The 18,652-nt window shown below is 48.5% G+C and overlaps 1 protein-coding gene across 1 annotated transcript in view; it reads left to right on the top strand.

Annotated features, from left to right (window-relative positions):
* Window positions 1-18,399, top strand: part of LOC146186540 (angiotensin-converting enzyme-like) — a 50,633-nt gene extending 32,234 nt beyond the window's left edge. The window contains exons 7-14 of the mRNA XM_084608061.1: window positions 3,918-4,012; window positions 5,173-5,342; window positions 8,802-8,809; window positions 11,605-11,701; window positions 12,182-12,280; window positions 15,684-15,815; window positions 17,956-18,005; window positions 18,254-18,399. Coding sequence (XP_084464187.1) covers window positions 3,918-4,012; window positions 5,173-5,342; window positions 8,802-8,809; window positions 11,605-11,701; window positions 12,182-12,280; window positions 15,684-15,815; window positions 17,956-18,005; window positions 18,254-18,399 — 797 coding nt within the window. The remainder of the gene's footprint in view (window positions 1-3,917; window positions 4,013-5,172; window positions 5,343-8,801; window positions 8,810-11,604; window positions 11,702-12,181; window positions 12,281-15,683; window positions 15,816-17,955; window positions 18,006-18,253) is intronic.
* The last annotated feature ends 253 nt before the right edge of the window (window positions 18,400-18,652 follow it).

Genomic DNA, 18,652 nt, shown 5'->3' with positions numbered 1-18,652 from the left:
AGCATATGCTTACAGAAAATCGGCACGGTGTCGAGGATTACAACCTAGACACAACTGTAGTCACACAGAGACGGCCAGGGAGACTACGACGCGTCCCCTCCTTGCGAGTGGCACGGCACTCGACGAACGCTCGTGGAGGTCTCGGTTTTTAGAGGCATGTGCGCTCGCCATCAGACAATGCGCCGGGACGACGAGCTGCTTCCACGTGGCTGGGATGCCGTTCGTTCGACAGATCCTCACCAACTCCACGTCCACTCTCCAGGCGCCAGGTAGCTCCACACACCTCGGGTTCCACTCGCCAGGCTAGGATCTCTTCTCACAGCCGTGTCGCAAAGGTGCCTCGAATAGCTTCGCTCGTGTCGCTCCAATGCCCTTGTGTCTCGCCACTGATTATGGTTCGTCACTCTGCAGAGTGCAAAATCGACCGAAACAGGCCACACCTGACACGAGTAAGTACCCTCTGTCCCCCGTCAAACACCAGACAAACGCATTATTCCAAAGTAGATTAACTACAATGCTGTCCAATTTTCGTTCTCGCTGCAGCAAGAGACAAGTGTAGGATGTAGTGCACAAGGTTCAAACGCACTTTCTCGCAATAGGCAGCAGGAACAATTATTAATCAGGCAATAACAATGAAAACAGAGTCCTTGAAATCACTTGGGCTGTGAACACGCAACATAAGAAGCAAGGTCATTCAATTCTGCTCCCATCTGATTACAGTTAGCCATAAAATGCTCATGGAAGGCGACTGTCTTGAATGCATGACTCAAAGGGTCCGAGTTTGCAAGTAGCTCTCTTCGAACAGACGGCAGAACAGCTAGCAGTATTCGGGCGGTTTGCCTCTCGTCCTTCCGTTGAAGCTCTGGCTGCCCGTTTCCCTGAACAACCTTTTCCTCATGTTTCTGTGCGAAGAAACAGACGAGTACAACTTACTAGCTTTGCTCGATGACCTTTCCATTTCATTCGTTGCGCACCCGTCGCGCGTTTAATCTGCACGGGCGCATTCCTGCCGCTGTGATTGTCGTCGCTTCTTTTCCTTTCGCGATAGTTTGAGCTTTTTTCTCCTTTCGGTGAAAGCATTCTTTCTTGCACCTGCATTTCCGCTCTTTTCGGCGGCCGCACTTCGGTGCTAGCTTCGTTCTTTCGTTTGGCAGCTGGTGTCGCTGCTTTGCATTAGGCCAAGGTCTTGATTCCTTCACAATATCATCGCTGTTGTCACTAGACATACCGGTAACGAGATCATAGCTGGATCAGCTACTTTCGTTAACGTCTCGAAGCGCACTTTCGCACTGGCCATTCTGGATTGAAATTTCATCGACAACGTCGTCCCTGGGTCCTTTCTCTACACAGTCAACCAGCGGCTTGCTTTCTACAGGCACTGAATAAACAGTGTACTCGGCTGACATGAACGGTGTCGTGCAGCTTTCTTCGTTTGCTTGTTTGACTGCAGCCCGCTCTTGTCGCTGGCGGTAACCGGAGCGAGCGGGGAGCCGGCATCCGACGACGCGACTACATCGCGGCTGGCAGCGCACGCACTCACAGTCAAGTCCAAGCAAGGCTTAAGCCTTGCTCGGGCCTAGCTCGGTTGCTCCCGCCAGTCCCCGAGCATTTTCTGTGACGACCCGTCACTCAAGGTACCCTGATTCGCCGGTGTGCCGTATTGCTCAGCGCTAACCGACGCAAGACCAGAGAGAGAGAAAAAAAAAACATTTTATTTAGGAGCGCAAATTAAGCACTCAAGACGCAAGATCAAGTTCGCCCGACAGCTGGGGTGCTTCGGATCGTATGAGGGTCATGTGTGCTATGTAATGGTTCGTACTAGGGCCGTTACTTTCACGAATGCGATTCGGCGTGCCAGGGCAAGAAAGATCCCCACAGTGGCTCATTTCTAGCTGCTCGCCGCGGACTTCGCAAGTGTAACTCTCTACAGCGGGCGCGTATTCATCGTATTCTAGAGAGACAGGCGCTAGTATTTCACACTGTACCCTGTTTACCCTCTTAGCATCCCTTGGTTTTCAGACACTCTTCACTTGGCTTGATGAACGCAAGTTTAACACAATGCCACACCCAACCTTTCTCCAAGCTATCATAACCTGAGTCAGAGGAAGTCTGGCGTTTGAGGGACTCACAGCACCGAGCCGTCTGACGACGGTCGATACACAGTTTCCATTCAGTGTTGCGCGGTCACTGGTGCCGGGCCAGTTGCACGTTCACGCCTGGGACATCCAACCACTGATTACCACTGTAGCGCCACGGTTATGCCTATTCGGGGCATTCTACCGCTGCCACCAATGTTGTCTCGAAGGGAGTATGGCCGTAGCTTGCGCCACCCGTTTCATGGTTGAGATCTGCCTGCTCCCTTGGCGGTAGCGATGAAACCGAGTCAGCGTCGGCGACGGACAAAGGAGACTTTATACACTATTTACAGGACAAATAGCAAATCGGCACGGGGGCCGAGGACTACAAGCTAGGCACAACTACAGCCGCGCAGCGACGGCGGGGCAGGCTATACGACGCGTCCCCTTCTTGCAAGCTGCACGGCACTCGACGAACGCTCGTGAAGGTCTCGGACTCCAGAGGCAGTGCGCTCGCTTATATAGCCTGGAAAAGCAGTTAGCACTCATATTGTCTAATCCCGAGGAAGCAAGTGGCGGCGGACCGAGGGGTACAATCGGCGAGCACGCTGCTTGCTTGAAATCTGCCGCGGTGCGAAGGCGACTCGCTGCAGGGGGACCGGCTCCCGGATGCGTGTCTGCAATTTCAGACGTGTTGGAACTAGTTGACCATCGATGCTTCTTGGCAAAGCGCCTCTGCCATGCGGAGCAGCACCAGGGCTTGCGAAAGGGGTGTTGGCAAGAGAATCTTGACGTGGAGCAAAATCCGGGCGGCATGCACGGGGGTACAACAGATCTGTGTGTGTGTGTGTGTGTGTGTGTGTGTGTGTGTGTGTGTGCGTGTGCGTGTGCGTGTGCGTGTGCGCGCGTGTGTGTGTGTGTGTGTGTGTGTGTGTGTGTGTGTGTGTGTGTGTGTGTGTGTGTGTGTGTGTGTGTGTGTGTGTGTGTGTGTGTGTGTGTGTGTGTGTGTGTGTGTGTGTGTGTGTGTGTGTGTGTGTGTGTGTGTGTGTGTGGAAATGAAAAGCAATATAGCTCACTGTATTTTCGCGGGCATCTCAACCGCAACGGCAGGGATATAATAAAGGAAGGATGAAAGAAGGAAGAAAGGAAAAGGCGTCATAGTGGAAGACTTTTGGGATAATTTCGACCTTGCGGAGTTCGTTAAGGTGCAGTGACGCTACGTACACGTCATAGTTCTGCCGCGATTCAGGTACCAAAGCTCCATGAACACAAGATCAGGTGAAGTTGTCTTTATACATTATCTTCTATCATGGTAGCCAACTTGTACATGTTACAAGCTGGCTACGGTGCTAGGGAGATTTCGCCGCGTCCCCTCCAGGTGACCAGCACTGCACTCGACGGACGCCCTCGATGGTCTCTCACTCCGAGCTGCAGCACTCCTGCTTATATAGGCCAGGCAACCATCGCTACTTGAATTGTCCACTCCGTAGGAAGCAGTTGGAGGCCCAAGAGGTAACGAGCACGCTGGTCTCCCGCTTCTAATTTACCGCTACTCAAGGGGGAGAAGAAGGGGCGCTTTCTCAGGGCAGAGGCACAAGTGTTTCTATGACTTGTTCTGGCTTGTCAGGCAGCGAGGTTTCCTCTCAGTCCCTCAATACGCCGCTGCCATTCCGCCCAGCACTGGGGCATCTCAATATGGGCGTCAGGCGCTCGCTGGCACCCGCTCGGTCCCAGTCGTCGACTTCTACAAGAGCCGCGCGAACCTCGGCTGGAAGCCCGATCATAACACTTTTAACATGACTTAGAATGTTTATTCTTTCCACACGTCCTCTTTTATCGCAGGCAGCATGTGGGTCCAGGATTGGCAGAACCTCTACACACACCTCCTGAAATATGGAAAGAATACGATAGACGTGACAGTGAAGATGATAGAACAGGTGAGATGCCCATACGTATAGAACGCTTTCTACGAAGCTGAACAGGTTCTCAAATAGTGTAAAGCGATCGAAAGGAGTTTTTAGCGCTTCAGGATGACATGGTGGGAGACCACAGCGCAAATCTAGTAAGGTGTCAAGTGCTAGAGGAAAATAAATACTCTATTAAGTCCGACCTCAACTAAGTCGGGCACATTTAATGTGTCAGATTCGTACGCAGACCGCGTGATCGCGTTACCGACCACTACAACTGGATGTTCGCACTGAGGTGGCAAATAAAATAAGTAAATAGGGGTCAGGGAGTGAGATTTGATGTTTGAATGACGCCTGTGCAGCACAGAAATGAAATTGGACAAAAGGGTATTGCCGGAGCTTCACATGCTTGCTTATCACCGAGAGTGCCTAATGCGGCGGATGTCATCAGAGAGATTTAGCTTCCCGAAGATGTACTAACCGATTTTCCGGACCCCTCGTGCGCATTGGGCTTGCGTGGAAGAGGTCCGTTAAGTCGGTAAGTCGACAATTGTACGTCTCCGGCAAGCTAAATTAATCTATTGGGAAACCCTTGCCCTTTGCGCAGTCCAGTAAAAGATTGTTTTATTACTAGCCCGTTTAGTGTATGTAGCCTGCGCAAGAAAAATCACGCTGGAAGCGCCGGTCTCTTGAGTTCTCACCCCTAACGTCATAAGTTCCGTGGCGTCAGTGTCTAGTGAGAGAGGGGCGCTGCATTGGCTGAAGAGCACTGCTTGAATACCGAGTTGCCGATGCAGAAAACACAAGAAAGCTGTCACTGGAGGGGATATTATATACGTATGAATGTGTATTATGCCTCCCGCAATATTCAACCCTTGGTTGCGATTCAGCACTTCGTTCGTATGCAGTGTTTGTGCTGCGTTTGCCCTTGAGATGAAATTAGATGAAATATATCTTAAATGCTGAAATAGTACATCAACCTGCGCCGTTAGCAGATTTAACTTCGCGATAACAGTTTCCAAACGTAAATGTCACCAATACGTAAATTTCTCACTTAGGATTCCCACTCACTCAGTTACCCCCGACGCCTGTTTGGGTTCTGTTGTAGGACTATAGTATGGACGGAAAAAGAAGACATGTGCTTCTGAGGGCAGAACGAGTGCGCTGCATTGAACAATCATTTTTTTCAGAATTGGACGGCAGTAAAAATGTATCGCACGGCTGAAGAATTTTTCACCAGCTTGGGCTTTGAGCGAATGACAAAAACTTTCTGGAATAAATCCATATTTACGAAGCCCGCAGACAGAGAATTTCTGTGTGGCGCTTCAGCATGGGATTTCGCCCTCGGCGATGATTACAGGTAAATCTTATTGGAGATTAAATATAATTATCTATATATTGATTTCATGAGTAATTAACTTTTATTTTACTCAGCGTGAGAAATATGGAAAGTTTTATTTGTTGCATTTATTGGTTCTACATTACTATTGGTTTCTTTTTTTTTTACAAGTTACGACGGCGAGGTATATATGCGAAAAGCTGTGAGAAAAAAGTATTTATAGCGGCATAATATCTTTCTAACCAAGAGCTTCCTCTTCGCGATAACGATGTAATACCAAAAAAGAATGCATTGTTATACGTGCCAATCGCGCCTGTTTCAAACAAAGCTACAAATTTCCTCGACTTTGGTGTTAAGGCTAGTGCAGACATATAACTATCAAAATACCATTCTGATTGCGCGTAGAATTGAGAGTTGTGTGATGTCACGTGCAGCCTCTGTACACGCGTTTCTCACGTTGCCATTGCACTGCAGAGATAAAAAGTGTGAACAATCTCTTCTAATCAGTTGACTGTAACCTTGGCAACCGAATTCATAGGATCAAATCCTGCACAACTGTCGGAACAAAGTACTTCAAAACGGCTCACCATGAATTGGGACATATCGTCAATTACATGCTGTATAGACCGCAACACGTACTCCTGCGACGAGGAGCCAACCCAGGTATGGCCACGCCTATCTTATAATTTATATTCGATAGCGATGATAAGCCAGATTACAGTGCCGCACAAGTCAGTGTGCACTCTGCGCCCTCTTGTCTGGCCCGCTTTGCTGAGAATGAATAAATTCTTATAGCTTCGCTCGTGTAGTTTGGAATAATTGACATACGTTTGAGCTTTTGGAATCAACGATGCGCTATACAAATTGCCAACCATGCCATTTTTATCACAAAAACAAGAAAGCAACTCTTCCTTCTGACATTGGACAGGAAAAGACTAAGAGAAAATAACTCCTACTTGAGGTTTGACGCATGTGTACTGTTGTGCCTGGCCAAACCGCCCAGAAATTCAGCCGGACGCCAAACTTCTCCGGCGAACACCTCCTTCACAAAATCTGAATACTTCTGTGCAACGCACCGGTGCACTGGAGGCGAGCCTTGGCAAGGGGAGAGAAGCGACGTGTTTGAACATGAGCTGAGCATCCAGATAGCTCGGCGCCGTGGCCCTGGCGGTAGACCCCTTCTCGCCCCGCGGCATATTTGAAGCAAGGGCGCAAGCTCTCCCATTGGCCCTGCGAAAGTGCTGCCGTCGGACTGGACCATTTGAGCGTCAACGGTTTCTCGGTTTGGAGACTCAAGTGCTTCCGTTCGAGACTTTCGCCACTAGCGTCCATCGGGAGCAGTTCGCCCCCTGAGAGAGCGGACGCGGAGGAATCTCCCTGGCCGTCTCTGCGCGAGAACAGTCGCGTATGGCTGTTAGCTTTCGGCCCCAGAGCCGATCTCGTTGTTTAAATGCCTGTAAATAAATAGTGTATAAAGCTTTTTCTTCATCTTACCAGCGCCGACTCGGATTCATCGCTACCGGCCAGGGAGCTGACAGCCCTCGATCACGAAACGGGTGTCGAGCGCTACGCAACCAACTCCTTGGCACAACCCTGTTGACGGTGGGCGACTGTGTGATAACCCCACCGGCACAACAGTACACACGCCCTGTACACTTTACAGCAATTCTCTCTCTTTTTTGTTTCGCTTTATATTCGTAAATACATTCATGACTTACGAGAACACGTGCATTACAAAGGGCGAAGGCCGGCTTTTCAAATTGGGCCTACGACCTACGGTGGCAGTGAAAGGCGAATAATTGTTACTGCGTACAGTAATTTATTACTCGACGAATTCGAAACATTTTACAACGCTGTGAAATACAGTCACATACCTCACATACGTCCGCAGTCGTTGCGAGACTGCAGTAGTCACACAGAGCGCGTGAGCAACGAAGAACAATGAGCTAGTGGCAAGAGCCATGTTCTCTCCGGATGGTGGCCAGATATTGCACGATTGACTGCGCCGGAAATCTGATTGGTTTGGTTTGTGGGGTTTAACGTCCCAAAGCGACTCAGGCTATGAGAGACGCCGTAGTGGAGGACTCCGGGAATTTCGACCACCTGGGGTTCTTTAACGTGCACTGACATCGCACAGCACACGGGCGCCTTGCTGTTCGCCTCCATCGAAAAGCAGCCGCCGAGGCCGGGATTCGATCCCGCATCCTTCGGTACAGTAGTCGAGCGCTGAATCGCGCTCAATTTGGCACAGCGCTCTGATGGGATGACTGCGGCACGTATTCTGTTAGAACAAACCAGAGCCCTTTACGTAAGTGTGCGTGGTGCCCTGCGATGCTATTTATTTTCCGGCTGGGAAAACAAATACTTGCCTCTGTAAAGAAAAGTTTAGATTTTGCATCGGTACTGACCTGTATGGATATTTTGCTAACAATGCGGCGTATTTTGTTGTACTAGTTCCTTTTTTGCTGTTAGATCAGAGTTATGTTTCGAAGCCGCTGTCCAAGCTGTCACCCGCTGTGCTCGTCCAGAGGGCGATGGTCTGTTCAGCTGCTGGCTTTTGAAAGAGTTCTCCTCTCACCCGCCGTGCTCGGTTGCGCTGACCGGCGGTCTGTTGAGGTGTGCCTGCTGAGCACCTCGGAGAACTACTCGGAGTCGAACCAAGTTTTTACAGCATGTTTATTGCAATTGGTCTCCCCCCCTCCCGAAGTCACCCCTGACAGCTCGTTAAACAGGCTCGCAAAACAAAGACCATATCGCTAAGCCAATAGGGACAAAGTAAACTTTCTGGGCGGGGCCATTAGGCTCCAGCATACTTCCTCATCACACCCGTAGTGCTGTACGCACATCACGCGTGCACATTCCATGGAGTTCAAATCCGCATACGTCGTCACGTGCGCCCGTGCCGGACAGCCCGAGTCCCATGGGAATAAGCTTCCTGGCATCCGCTGCTCCTTTACACAAGAGCCCAGCGCGCACACACACCTCCACACACATACACACCTCCACACAGCGTGGATGATCTGTGGTCCATACTTGCTCGCCTTGCCGACGCGCGGACGTCCGGAGTCGTCTTGCGGGCGGCGTTGCGTCGGCGACTTGAAATCCGCGCCAGCCAGGCTTTCCGCGATCCAGGGTCACGGGAAATGAACGAAAAGGCACGCACCGCGCGCAGGCTCTCAAGTGTAAGCACCGCAGCTGCGCTCTCGACGGGCAGGCGCCAGTCCAGAAGCCACGGTGTGGTATGTCGCCTCGATGAGCGCAACAATCAGGGTCATTACTAGTCGGCGCTTCGCTCCTCATTCTGTCCTCGCTGAAACTGCGCTTTCAATGCACTGCTATAAAACACGTATATGTTACATGTTCATTGAGACTTTCCTTTGGCCGCCACCCGACAGTAATACTTTCGATAGGATTTTGTACGAAAGCATCCATTGCAGTTATTTGTGACCTTTGTTATTATACTCTCCTGTCCTTCTTCAGAGCCACTGGTCAGCGACATTAGTTCGCAGTCATTACATTAAACTGAAATTTCAGTGCAAATTTGCTTTGCGAAGAAGGTATGACAACTTCTTTCGTAGGGCGAGCATTTCAGTGCTGCCGGAAGGCCCAGGCTTATTTATTTTTTTAAACATTGTTTTTCCTTCTCGATTTTCAGCTTTCAAGGAAGCTATCGGCGGCCTTATTTCCTTATCAGTAATGACAAAGACACACCTTAGGAAGCTTGGACTCCTCACTGTTGACGAATGCCATGGAAAGTATAGTTTCTTTCCTTAGTCTGACAGTGCACAAAAGGTCAGTCAATGAGAAAACACGACTTTTCGGAATGGTCATTTGCCCCTCAGAGCGAACTGTTTAATGCCTATATGGGCTTGCTGTTTTGTGTGCTCCATAAAAAAACAAAACAACACTTGTGACAAAAGCAATGAGGGCAACGTTAGTCAAGAATATAATAGTGCCTAATAAAACACGGCAAAGAAAAACGGAATATACCGGCCTTTTATCTCAACATTTCTGATGAGCTTGAACGCAACGTCCTCCGAAACCTTGAATTTTCATCATCTCAACATTAAAAGCATACTCTTTTGCTGGCACTGCAAATCCGAAATGGGCAAGAAATCAAGAATGCCACGACAAAGACGGCAGGAAAATAGACCGGCTAGCCCATCTAATAACGCTACAGCCTTGCTTGAAGGTAACCGCAGTGCACGAAAACAGAGCGCAGGCGAACTAATACAAAAGCTACCACAACCGGACATATAGTTACGTTTCAAATTTAAAACTCTTATGACAATTAGAATGCAAACAAAAGGGCTGAATCTAAAATGCTATTTTCGTGCGTTCGACTCAAATTACACATTGCACGGCCGGACACGAAACGATACACGGCGTCGCGTTTTAATTCCACTAGATCCGGCCGAGCTTCTTCTGTTCATGGCCCTCGAGAAGATCGTCCTGCTGCCATAGGCAACCTGCAGTGGCCAGGCGGCGCTAGTGGAGCGCAGCGTTCAGCGCCGCCAACGGCGGCGCCGAATAATCTGAGGCGGCCGGCGCGGTCGGGTTGCGTTCGCGTTGTACGGCTGGAAGCATCTCGGCTCTCATTTTCTGCAGTTTTAAGGCAATCGAATGTCTTCAGAGCTACTTCCGAAAACCAATACTGGCGAAAGGACACCGCCTGTTCGAGAATGGCCATGTTTATAACGTGAACGGTGTCGATGTCACCGCGAAGTGCGCGCCGCTCGCGACGGAACACCCGCGCGCACAGCTTTGAATTTCGCGTGTGTAGACGGAACATTTTTTTTTGGTAACGAAATTTGTTCTCTCAGGGCATCAGTCCGATATGTGATGATGAATTAAGAAATGATTAAATGAATGAAAAATGTTGTAAACGTAGCTTTTCATTACCTCTTGCGTTCACACCTCATACCCAAACATTGAAATTGCAGAGAGAACCTGAGAAGAGATTGATCGCTGTTTTTTCTTTTTTTTTTGTTCTTGCTTTTTGATTACAGCAGCATAATGATTTCCTCGCGGTTTTGCTTTACAGTTTAATATCATGACGAACACTTTTGTTCGCGGTGCACCTTTCGACAGTGCCGCGGAGGTTACAGGAGGGGTGGTGCGGTACCCGTTACGGATGTCGTGGCGATTGCAAGCACTGTGGGGTTGTAGCGTGCGTCATTAACGAAAACTGTGCGTGCCAGGGGCGGGGAGTAGGGGTCCTCCTACACCGTTGGAAAAATAAAGCTCTTAACAACAACTGGCATGCATTTTGTACCTCCGTACCTCAAACTCAAGCTTGGGGAAAGCCGGCGGGTAATGCTGGCAAAGCTTTCGTAAAAGAGGTCGTTAAGAGTTAGGATTTTTTACTGTTGCTACTCATGATGAAACAGTCTATCGTCTGGGACAAGAAACTTGAGCAGCTTTAGCAGTCGGTGAAATGTTTGGCGCGGAACGATAGAACGAAGTTCCATTCTCAACAGTATCACGGGCCTCTACACTCCGTCACTTCGACTTTTTCAGCACCTTAAGAACTAATTTACAGATAAATATGCTTATTCAAATCTGTAATTGGAAGTTTTGAACATATTTTAGCTTTGTGGTTCCGAATAGACCCCGCATTAGAAATCCGGTTCACAGATCCACGAACATTTTTTTTTTATTTCGCCTCCGTTAAAATGCCGCTGGAATACGATGCTGCGGCTGCGCGGCTTTGTTGCTTTTCTGGCGCTACCTCCTTTAAAAGGACAATGCCACTCGATCTTGCACAGCATATACCAGTACACGCCAGATTTTACAGCGCGGAGCGCGTACTGAGTAGTGTGCCCCAACCAGCGTGCGACTCCCCGAGTCAGAAGTTTATACGGTTTCCTCCGCTCACGGGCGATCGTCTTATTTTAGCTTCTTGGCGTCTGTACGCCAATGGCCCCATAACAAAACGAATTTCAGTTTCATTACTCTCTCGCAGCCCCTATCTCCTTCTCTCGTCATTCTCCCCAGGTTCTCCCAGCAAGCGGTACGCTTAGGTTTCCTTCGTGATTGTGGCAGTCTTTCTCGCCGCCCCTGCGCTTATTTTTATTCTTGTTCACATCCGTAGTAGTCGAAGCATCGCACGAGACCACCGAAGTCACTAAATGAGTAAATCACGCTCACTGGCATAACAAAAAGCGAACGCAGAAGGAACATAGCGGCCGCAACATATACGGCGTCTGCTTCTGCGCCGCCTCAGTATTAGCTCCCGTCGGCCGCCAGGTGGCGCCACATGTCTCAGCAAACTTCATTGCAGGTTGTCTATATGCCTATCTGCTGGACAAGTGGCGATGGTCAGTATTCACCGGTGACACGCCCCTTGACGAGATGAACGAGAAGTTCTGGGAGTACAGGCGTGTATGACGCTTGTTCCTGAAGGAGCAACACAGCCGATTGAGGGAGCTTAGAGTTGTGCATCTGACGTAAAGAAATAGTCCTTACCCGGCACACTTTCAAAACTGCGCAAAATGACGGAACACGGAGATTCGACAGTACAGTACGCGCTAATGGTGCGACATACTTCGAATAGCGCTTCTTTTTTCGGCTCTTATACGAGTGGAAATGACGCTCGTGCACTGTTCGAAGTTTTGCCTTCGTAATGCAGGTTTCACACCTCCTTATCTCCACTATGGGCTGCTACTTTTCTCTCCCTGTGTCCGGGCTATTGGCACTGCCCTCTGTGACCCCCTTACTTCTATGGCATCCACTAAAAGTTTGTTTGACAGCGTTTATCATTAAACAGAGACGCCCGGTATAGTTCGCGGCTGTGCGCTGCGTTCTATTAATATTCGCGCGTCTCTACAAATGACTAACCACAAGCTGATTCCTTTCAGAATAAAATACCAAGGAATTTCACCTCCCATCATGCGTTCCGAAAACTATTTTGATCCTGGAGCCGATCACAACGTAGTCGCGCATGTGCCTTCCTTGAGGTGAGACCCCACTTCTCGCCAGTTGGAATCTAGAGATAATCCCTATATGCAGGTTAGTCAATTTCTATTTGAAAATCAGCAGTACGCTTGCATATCTTACATGCGGAGCCACGTTCATGATGAAGGACAGCATATTTCATCCGCCAAGCTTGACTACGTTTAATTTTACTTAATTATTTCAATGATATATGGGCTTCTAGTACTGTTCCTGAACACTGGAAGATTAGCCGCCTGGTTGCTCTTTTGAAGCCTGGAAAGCCTCCTCTAGAACATACCTCATACCGGCCAGTTGCCCTAGCAAGCTGTGTTGGAAACGTTATGGAGCGAATGGTGCTGGCAAGACTTGAGTGGTATCTAGAGAGTAATAATGTTTACCCAATATGGTGACTGGGTGTCACCGCGGACTTTCTTCCATTGACAGGGTCATCGACCTTGCGGCGACCGTAGAACACGAAAAGCGCCACCGTCGACTAGTCGCTGCTGTCTTTTTAGATATAAAGGCAGCTTACGACAACGTCCTCCATGATGCTATTCTTGATGGACTTGACGACGTGGGTGTTGGTGGCCGGCTGTACTTGTGGATTGTGAGCTATCTCAATGGCCGCTCTGTTTACACGACTACGCCCGAAGGAGATACTACCCGATTTCAGGTCGGTCGTGGAGTTCTATAGGGAGGAGTCCTCAGCCCAACTTTATTTAACGTTGCGCTAATTGGCCTGGTGAGTGAACTGCCAACTGACATCCACATAAGTGCATATGCTGGCGACATTTGCATCTGGGCCTCTGGTTCGACGCGCCCACAACTACGTGCGAGATTACAACGAGCTATGTCATCGACATCGATGTACTTACGGCGTCAAGGTTTGTTTTTAGCGGCAGAAAAGTGTGCAGTGATCGCATTTACGGGAAAATGTGTCAGCCGCTACCCGATTACTCTTCATGGAGTCGTAATACCGTATGTCTCCAGGCACAGATTCTTGGGAGTAATTATTGACCACCTACTATCTTGGTCGAAACAGTTTCCTATGGTGAAGAAAAGGCTAAATAATTTTTGCCGTGTACTTCGTTTCATAGCTGGCATCAAATGGGGTCCAACTGAGCACTCCTTAATACGGCTTTACGAGACTATGTTTGTTGGCTACATCCGGTACAGTCTCCCAGTACTCTCTAGTATGAGCATTTCCTGCTTGCGGACTTTAGAGAGCGTGCAATCGCAGGCACTGAAAATATGCCTTGGACTGCCCAGATGCACCTCTAACAAAGGCACAATTGAAGAGGCACATGCTCGCCCAATATTCATATGCTTGCCACACGAAGCACTTCGTGTATATTTACGAGCACTTACAAGACACCGTTTTCACCCACTCAGCAAGATTTTGGATGAGCGGCCGGACTGCAGTTTTACAAATGCACTCCGCTGCCATCAGTCGCAAGTGCCAACAGGATATGCCCTTTCATATCGTCCCGCCTAACCACCATGGACGATGGATAAACATTTGGTGCACCTTCATGTTCCCGGAATACTAAAGAAATCAATGGTGCCAATTAGTGGACTCAAACAACTTGCTCTGGCGCACATCTGGTCAGAATATCCTAAATATATTCACGTATACGCCGATGGATCTGTGTCAGCACAGGCATCCGCTGCAGCTGTGGTCTTACCAGCTCAGAAAACGACTCTGCATTTCCTTTTGGGACAAACTTCTACATCAACCGCTGCTGAACTTGCAGCCATTCGGGAATCTATTCGCTACATATGTGGAAAACCACCTCAAAAATGGTGTATATTCACGGACTCAAAGACTGAATTGCAAATTTTGGGAAACTTTGTACGCCACACTGCCTATCAGTCCCTGGCACTAAACATTATGGAGCTCCTCACATCTGCCCAGCTCCAAGGTCACAGGATAATGTTTCAATAGATCCGTGCCCACTGGGGACTCCATGGGAATGAACAGGCCGATGTTGAAGCGAAAAGCGCACTTATCAATGGCCTCCAAACAGCTGTGCCTTTTTCAAGAGCGGATACGAGGTGCCTTCTTACGAGTTGTATGAAATGCTACAGCAGCTTACAGGGCCCAGCCAGACGCCCGACACATTCGTCTAAGAAGGCTCGATCGAACATTGAAATTTTATGTTCCGTGTGATAATCCGTGTCATCAGGCATGCTTGCTACATAGACTTCGTTTAAACGTCGCTTTCACGCGCAAGTACTTACATTTAATTGGACAGATGGACTCGCCGGAAATCTTAACACACATACGCACGCACGCACACGCGCGCGCACACACACACACACACACACACACACACACACACACACACACACACACACACACACACACACACACACACACACACACACACACACACACACACGCACGCACACACGCACGCACACACACACACACACACACACACACGCACACGCACACGCACACACACAAACACACACGCACGGACGCACGCACGCACGCACGCACACGCACGCACGCACGCGCGCACACACACACACACACACACGCGCACACACACACACACACACACACACACACACACACACACACACACACACACACACACACACACACACACACACACACACACACACACACACACACACACACACACACACACACACACACACACACACACACACACACACACACACACACACACACACACACACACACACACACACACACACACACACACACACACACACACACACACACAAAATGAATAATTTTAAGGTATGAAAGCTATATACGCCCTTGGATCTGGCATGTAACAATTTGTTGGGGTGTAATAAAAGCTGCCATTCTACTTAAAAATATTACTGGCTGATTATCGCAATTGCAAACAGCTAGAGCAAAGGTGTCGCTGCGCCACAAGTAGAGCCGCTGCTGTTATCACGAAATACGGAAAGAAGTAGCAACGAATGGTCTTTCTTGTGCATTTCAACGAATTTCTGCTTGTATTGCTCAGTACCGTGAAGAGAAAACAGCAGATTCTACGCATGGAAGGTGCAGCATACAAATTTGAGGTCACAGAAGTAAAAGCACTGTAGTATTTGAGAAGAAAAACTAAAAACGACATTCTGCAGTTTTCTTTTTGCTCTCTTTGCGATTTTGTGAGAAAATAACGTTAACTTTGGTGGCCTTTTGCTTTCGGTGTTGTGTAATGCTATAGTGGCACTAACAGTGACATACGTATGTGCGTGCTTAAGCTGCTGTTGACTTAAGGCGGAGTGCCCTGGCGAGTGTAATTGTTTCTATACGACCTGAGCTGCTTATGACGGCTATTGAGAATTGAAGTTAAGGACTCAAATTTACCCCTTTTCCCGCTTGTTGTCCATTGCCACTTAGAAGTTGGGTATCATGTCTTCTTCGCTTTCTTTCAGACATTTCTTATCATTTGTCTTGCAATTTCAATTCCACGAGCATCTCTGTAGATCTACCAATCAGCTGAACGACGATCAAGCCTTTCATAAATGCGACATATATGGGAATGCAGCCGCAGGCGACATACTAAGGTGAGCGTTATTATTTCAGTATACTGTTGTTTTATATACGCATCTACATTTTCCGTTCTGTTGCGCTGATTCTGGTTTTATGTGGTATCAAGGAAGCTCCATCAGAGCTGAATCCTGGCGTCTCTCGCCTGAAGAAAAAATTTGATTAGGTGGAGAGGGTGTGATGTCGATAACTACGCACTGGTGGAGGCTCATTGGGGGTTGAGGCGGCAGTCGGGAACCTCGCTCAGCATATCCACTTGCCACTTGCCACCTGACAGACGCAATGTCGTTGGCGCAGTGGGGAACCACCTAGAATGTGGAGGATGCTTTATGCCAGAGGTGACAGAACTGCGTCTCCTCGCGGATTCATGTGCGCCTCTCGACTGTCGGCAATCTCTACTCCTCGCCGCCATCTTTATTCCTGTTAAAACTAAAACAGACATGCACACAGTCAGCCATTTTAGGCTGGCGCCATCTGCCACATACTATTGGCACTATTATCTGCAAAGAAGGCGATGTAGTTAGTGTAGCTCGCGACCTTTACTAGTGGACGAAGACTTAACAGTGCTTAGTATGGACTGTGACGAAGTCATCCGAGCCAAATTACAAAGTGCTTGCTTCACGAACGGCGCATCACAATGCCCGGGCACAATGAGAAATTGCTGCATGAGTGGAATTGACTGCGGCCACAAACGTCGTTGATGGAAATAAAAAGAAATTTGCCCCGCCCGCCGTTTTAGTGCGGTTTCTGATTAAAAATAGATTTTTTATGGCTCTTTGACGATACCTGTCAGGCTACCCCTGCTCTATGCTATCTCATTGGCACATGCAGTGTAAAGAAGTGTCCCCCAAGTATTTTTCCGCCATCTGTTTTTCCGTACCTTCCTCGCTTTTATAATGCACCACAAGAGAAACTCCTTTTCATATCTTGCCTCATTTAACTATACGTTTGAACAAGGCTCTCCAACAAGCACGGTTCACTGTTACGACTTTTACTTTTTGTATGTAGTAGACTATTTATTGAAATTGTATTGGTTCTCTGCGTATGTTAATGTGACCGAAATTAACTTACGGCATGTATTGAATAAAAACATGGGATTTTGTTGCGATGAGCGCGGAAACAATTGGGTCCTTGTTACATGTAAGCAGCTAACGTATAAGACCTAGCCGCGGTGTTTCGGTGGCTACTGGGCTCTGCATGCAGCTAAGTACTGAATCGCGAAGTCGTTTATCGGAAGGGTGGAGGGGAGGGGCCAGGACAACGGGTGTGGATGCATTTGGTGAGGCAGAATGAAAAAGAGCCGCATTCGAGATTATGGTGCCTGCTGAAATAGGAATTACTCAACATGTAGTTTATATTTATTACTTTGATTCGCTTTTATGTTCGCACCAGAAGTAGCGATCGAAATGAAGTTCTAATCCTTTTCCCGAGCTTGTGCCCGTGCCAAGTGCATATTATAGCCTTGTTCAAGTCAAGTCTGTCAGGCGTGTTTTCGTATTTAAACCTATGATGCAACTCGATCCGCTTCTCTATTCACGGCTTACAATAATTAGTTTCCCCTGTACGACAGTTGCGGTATCCGATACAATGCTAACCCCAAGGATGCGGGTTCAATTCCGACCCCGCCGACTGCGTTTCAACGGGGACGAAATTCCAGGCGCCTGCATACTATGCGATGCTATTATAACGTTGAAGGAACCTCAGGTGGCCGAAATTGATCCGGATATCTCCGCTACGCACGGCGTCCTCCATAGCTTGTATATGTTTATAAATTTGTACTTTATATACAGCAAAGCACAATACATTACAATATAAAACAGTACAGTGTAATAAAAAGTTAGCATTTCATAATAGCTGGTGTTTGGGGATTCAACCCCTGGCATTCATTTTCAATCCAGTGCCGTTCATTTCGTATCTAAAAAGAACAAGTCATCTGCTCCACTTTCTTTGAAGCTGACTTTGAGGGCAACAGTCACTATTCCTTTTTAACGTAGGCACACACTTTCTATTTCATGGCATTCCTCACACCAGGCCAGGCGCTGCGGTATGCTTCCCAACACCCAGGCAGAAAGCGGGTTTGAGAGATACGAAACGATTGTAACAGCCTTTTATGCTGTAGGCAGAGGTATACATGTATTTTTTTTTTTTTTTTTTCAGAAAAGGCCTGTCACTGGGCCGTTCCAAGCCCTGGCCAGATGTTCTGGTTGGTTGGTTGGTTGGTTTGTGGGGTTTAACGTCCCAAAGCAACTCAGGCTATGAGAGACGCCGTAGTGGAGGACTCCGGAAATTTCGACCACCTGGGGTTCTTTAACGTGCACTGACATCGCACAGCACACGGACGCCTTGCTTTTCGCCTCCACCGAAAAGCGGCCGCCGAGGCCGGGATTCGATCCCGCGTCCTTGGGAACAGTAGTCGAGCGTCGTAACCACTGCGCCACCCCGGCGGGGTGGCCAGATGTTCTGGAGGCCATGACCGGAACAAGGCACATGTCGGCCTCGTCCCTGAAAAAGTACTTCGAGCCACTCGAGAGATGGCTCGACGAGCGCATAAAGGGCGAAGTAATCGGCTGGGACAAGGCATTCGGTAATCACCAATTATAGTTCATGCTATGTTCACCTATATTTCCACAAGGTTAACTGATTAATTTATAGGAAGGGAAAGGCACGGTAACTGTCTCACTTGTTTCCCGTGGACACTTCAACCGCGCCGTAAGGGAAGGAAGGAAGGTGGGAGTGAAAGTGGAAAGAGAGAAGGAGGAGCCGTAGTGGAGGGCTACGGGGTATTCGGCCACCTGGGGATCTTTAACGTGCGCTGACATCGCACAGCACTATTTCCACAAAACTGATTTATTTA

Source organism: Amblyomma maculatum, chromosome 6, assembly GCF_055883805.1.
Source record: "Amblyomma maculatum isolate TAMU_Amacu chromosome 6, ASM5588380v1, whole genome shotgun sequence".
NCBI classification, from domain to species: domain Eukaryota; kingdom Metazoa; phylum Arthropoda; class Arachnida; order Ixodida; family Ixodidae; genus Amblyomma; species Amblyomma maculatum.
The sequence above is the reverse complement of the archived record's forward strand: the minus strand, read 5'-3'. Positions and strand labels throughout refer to the sequence as shown.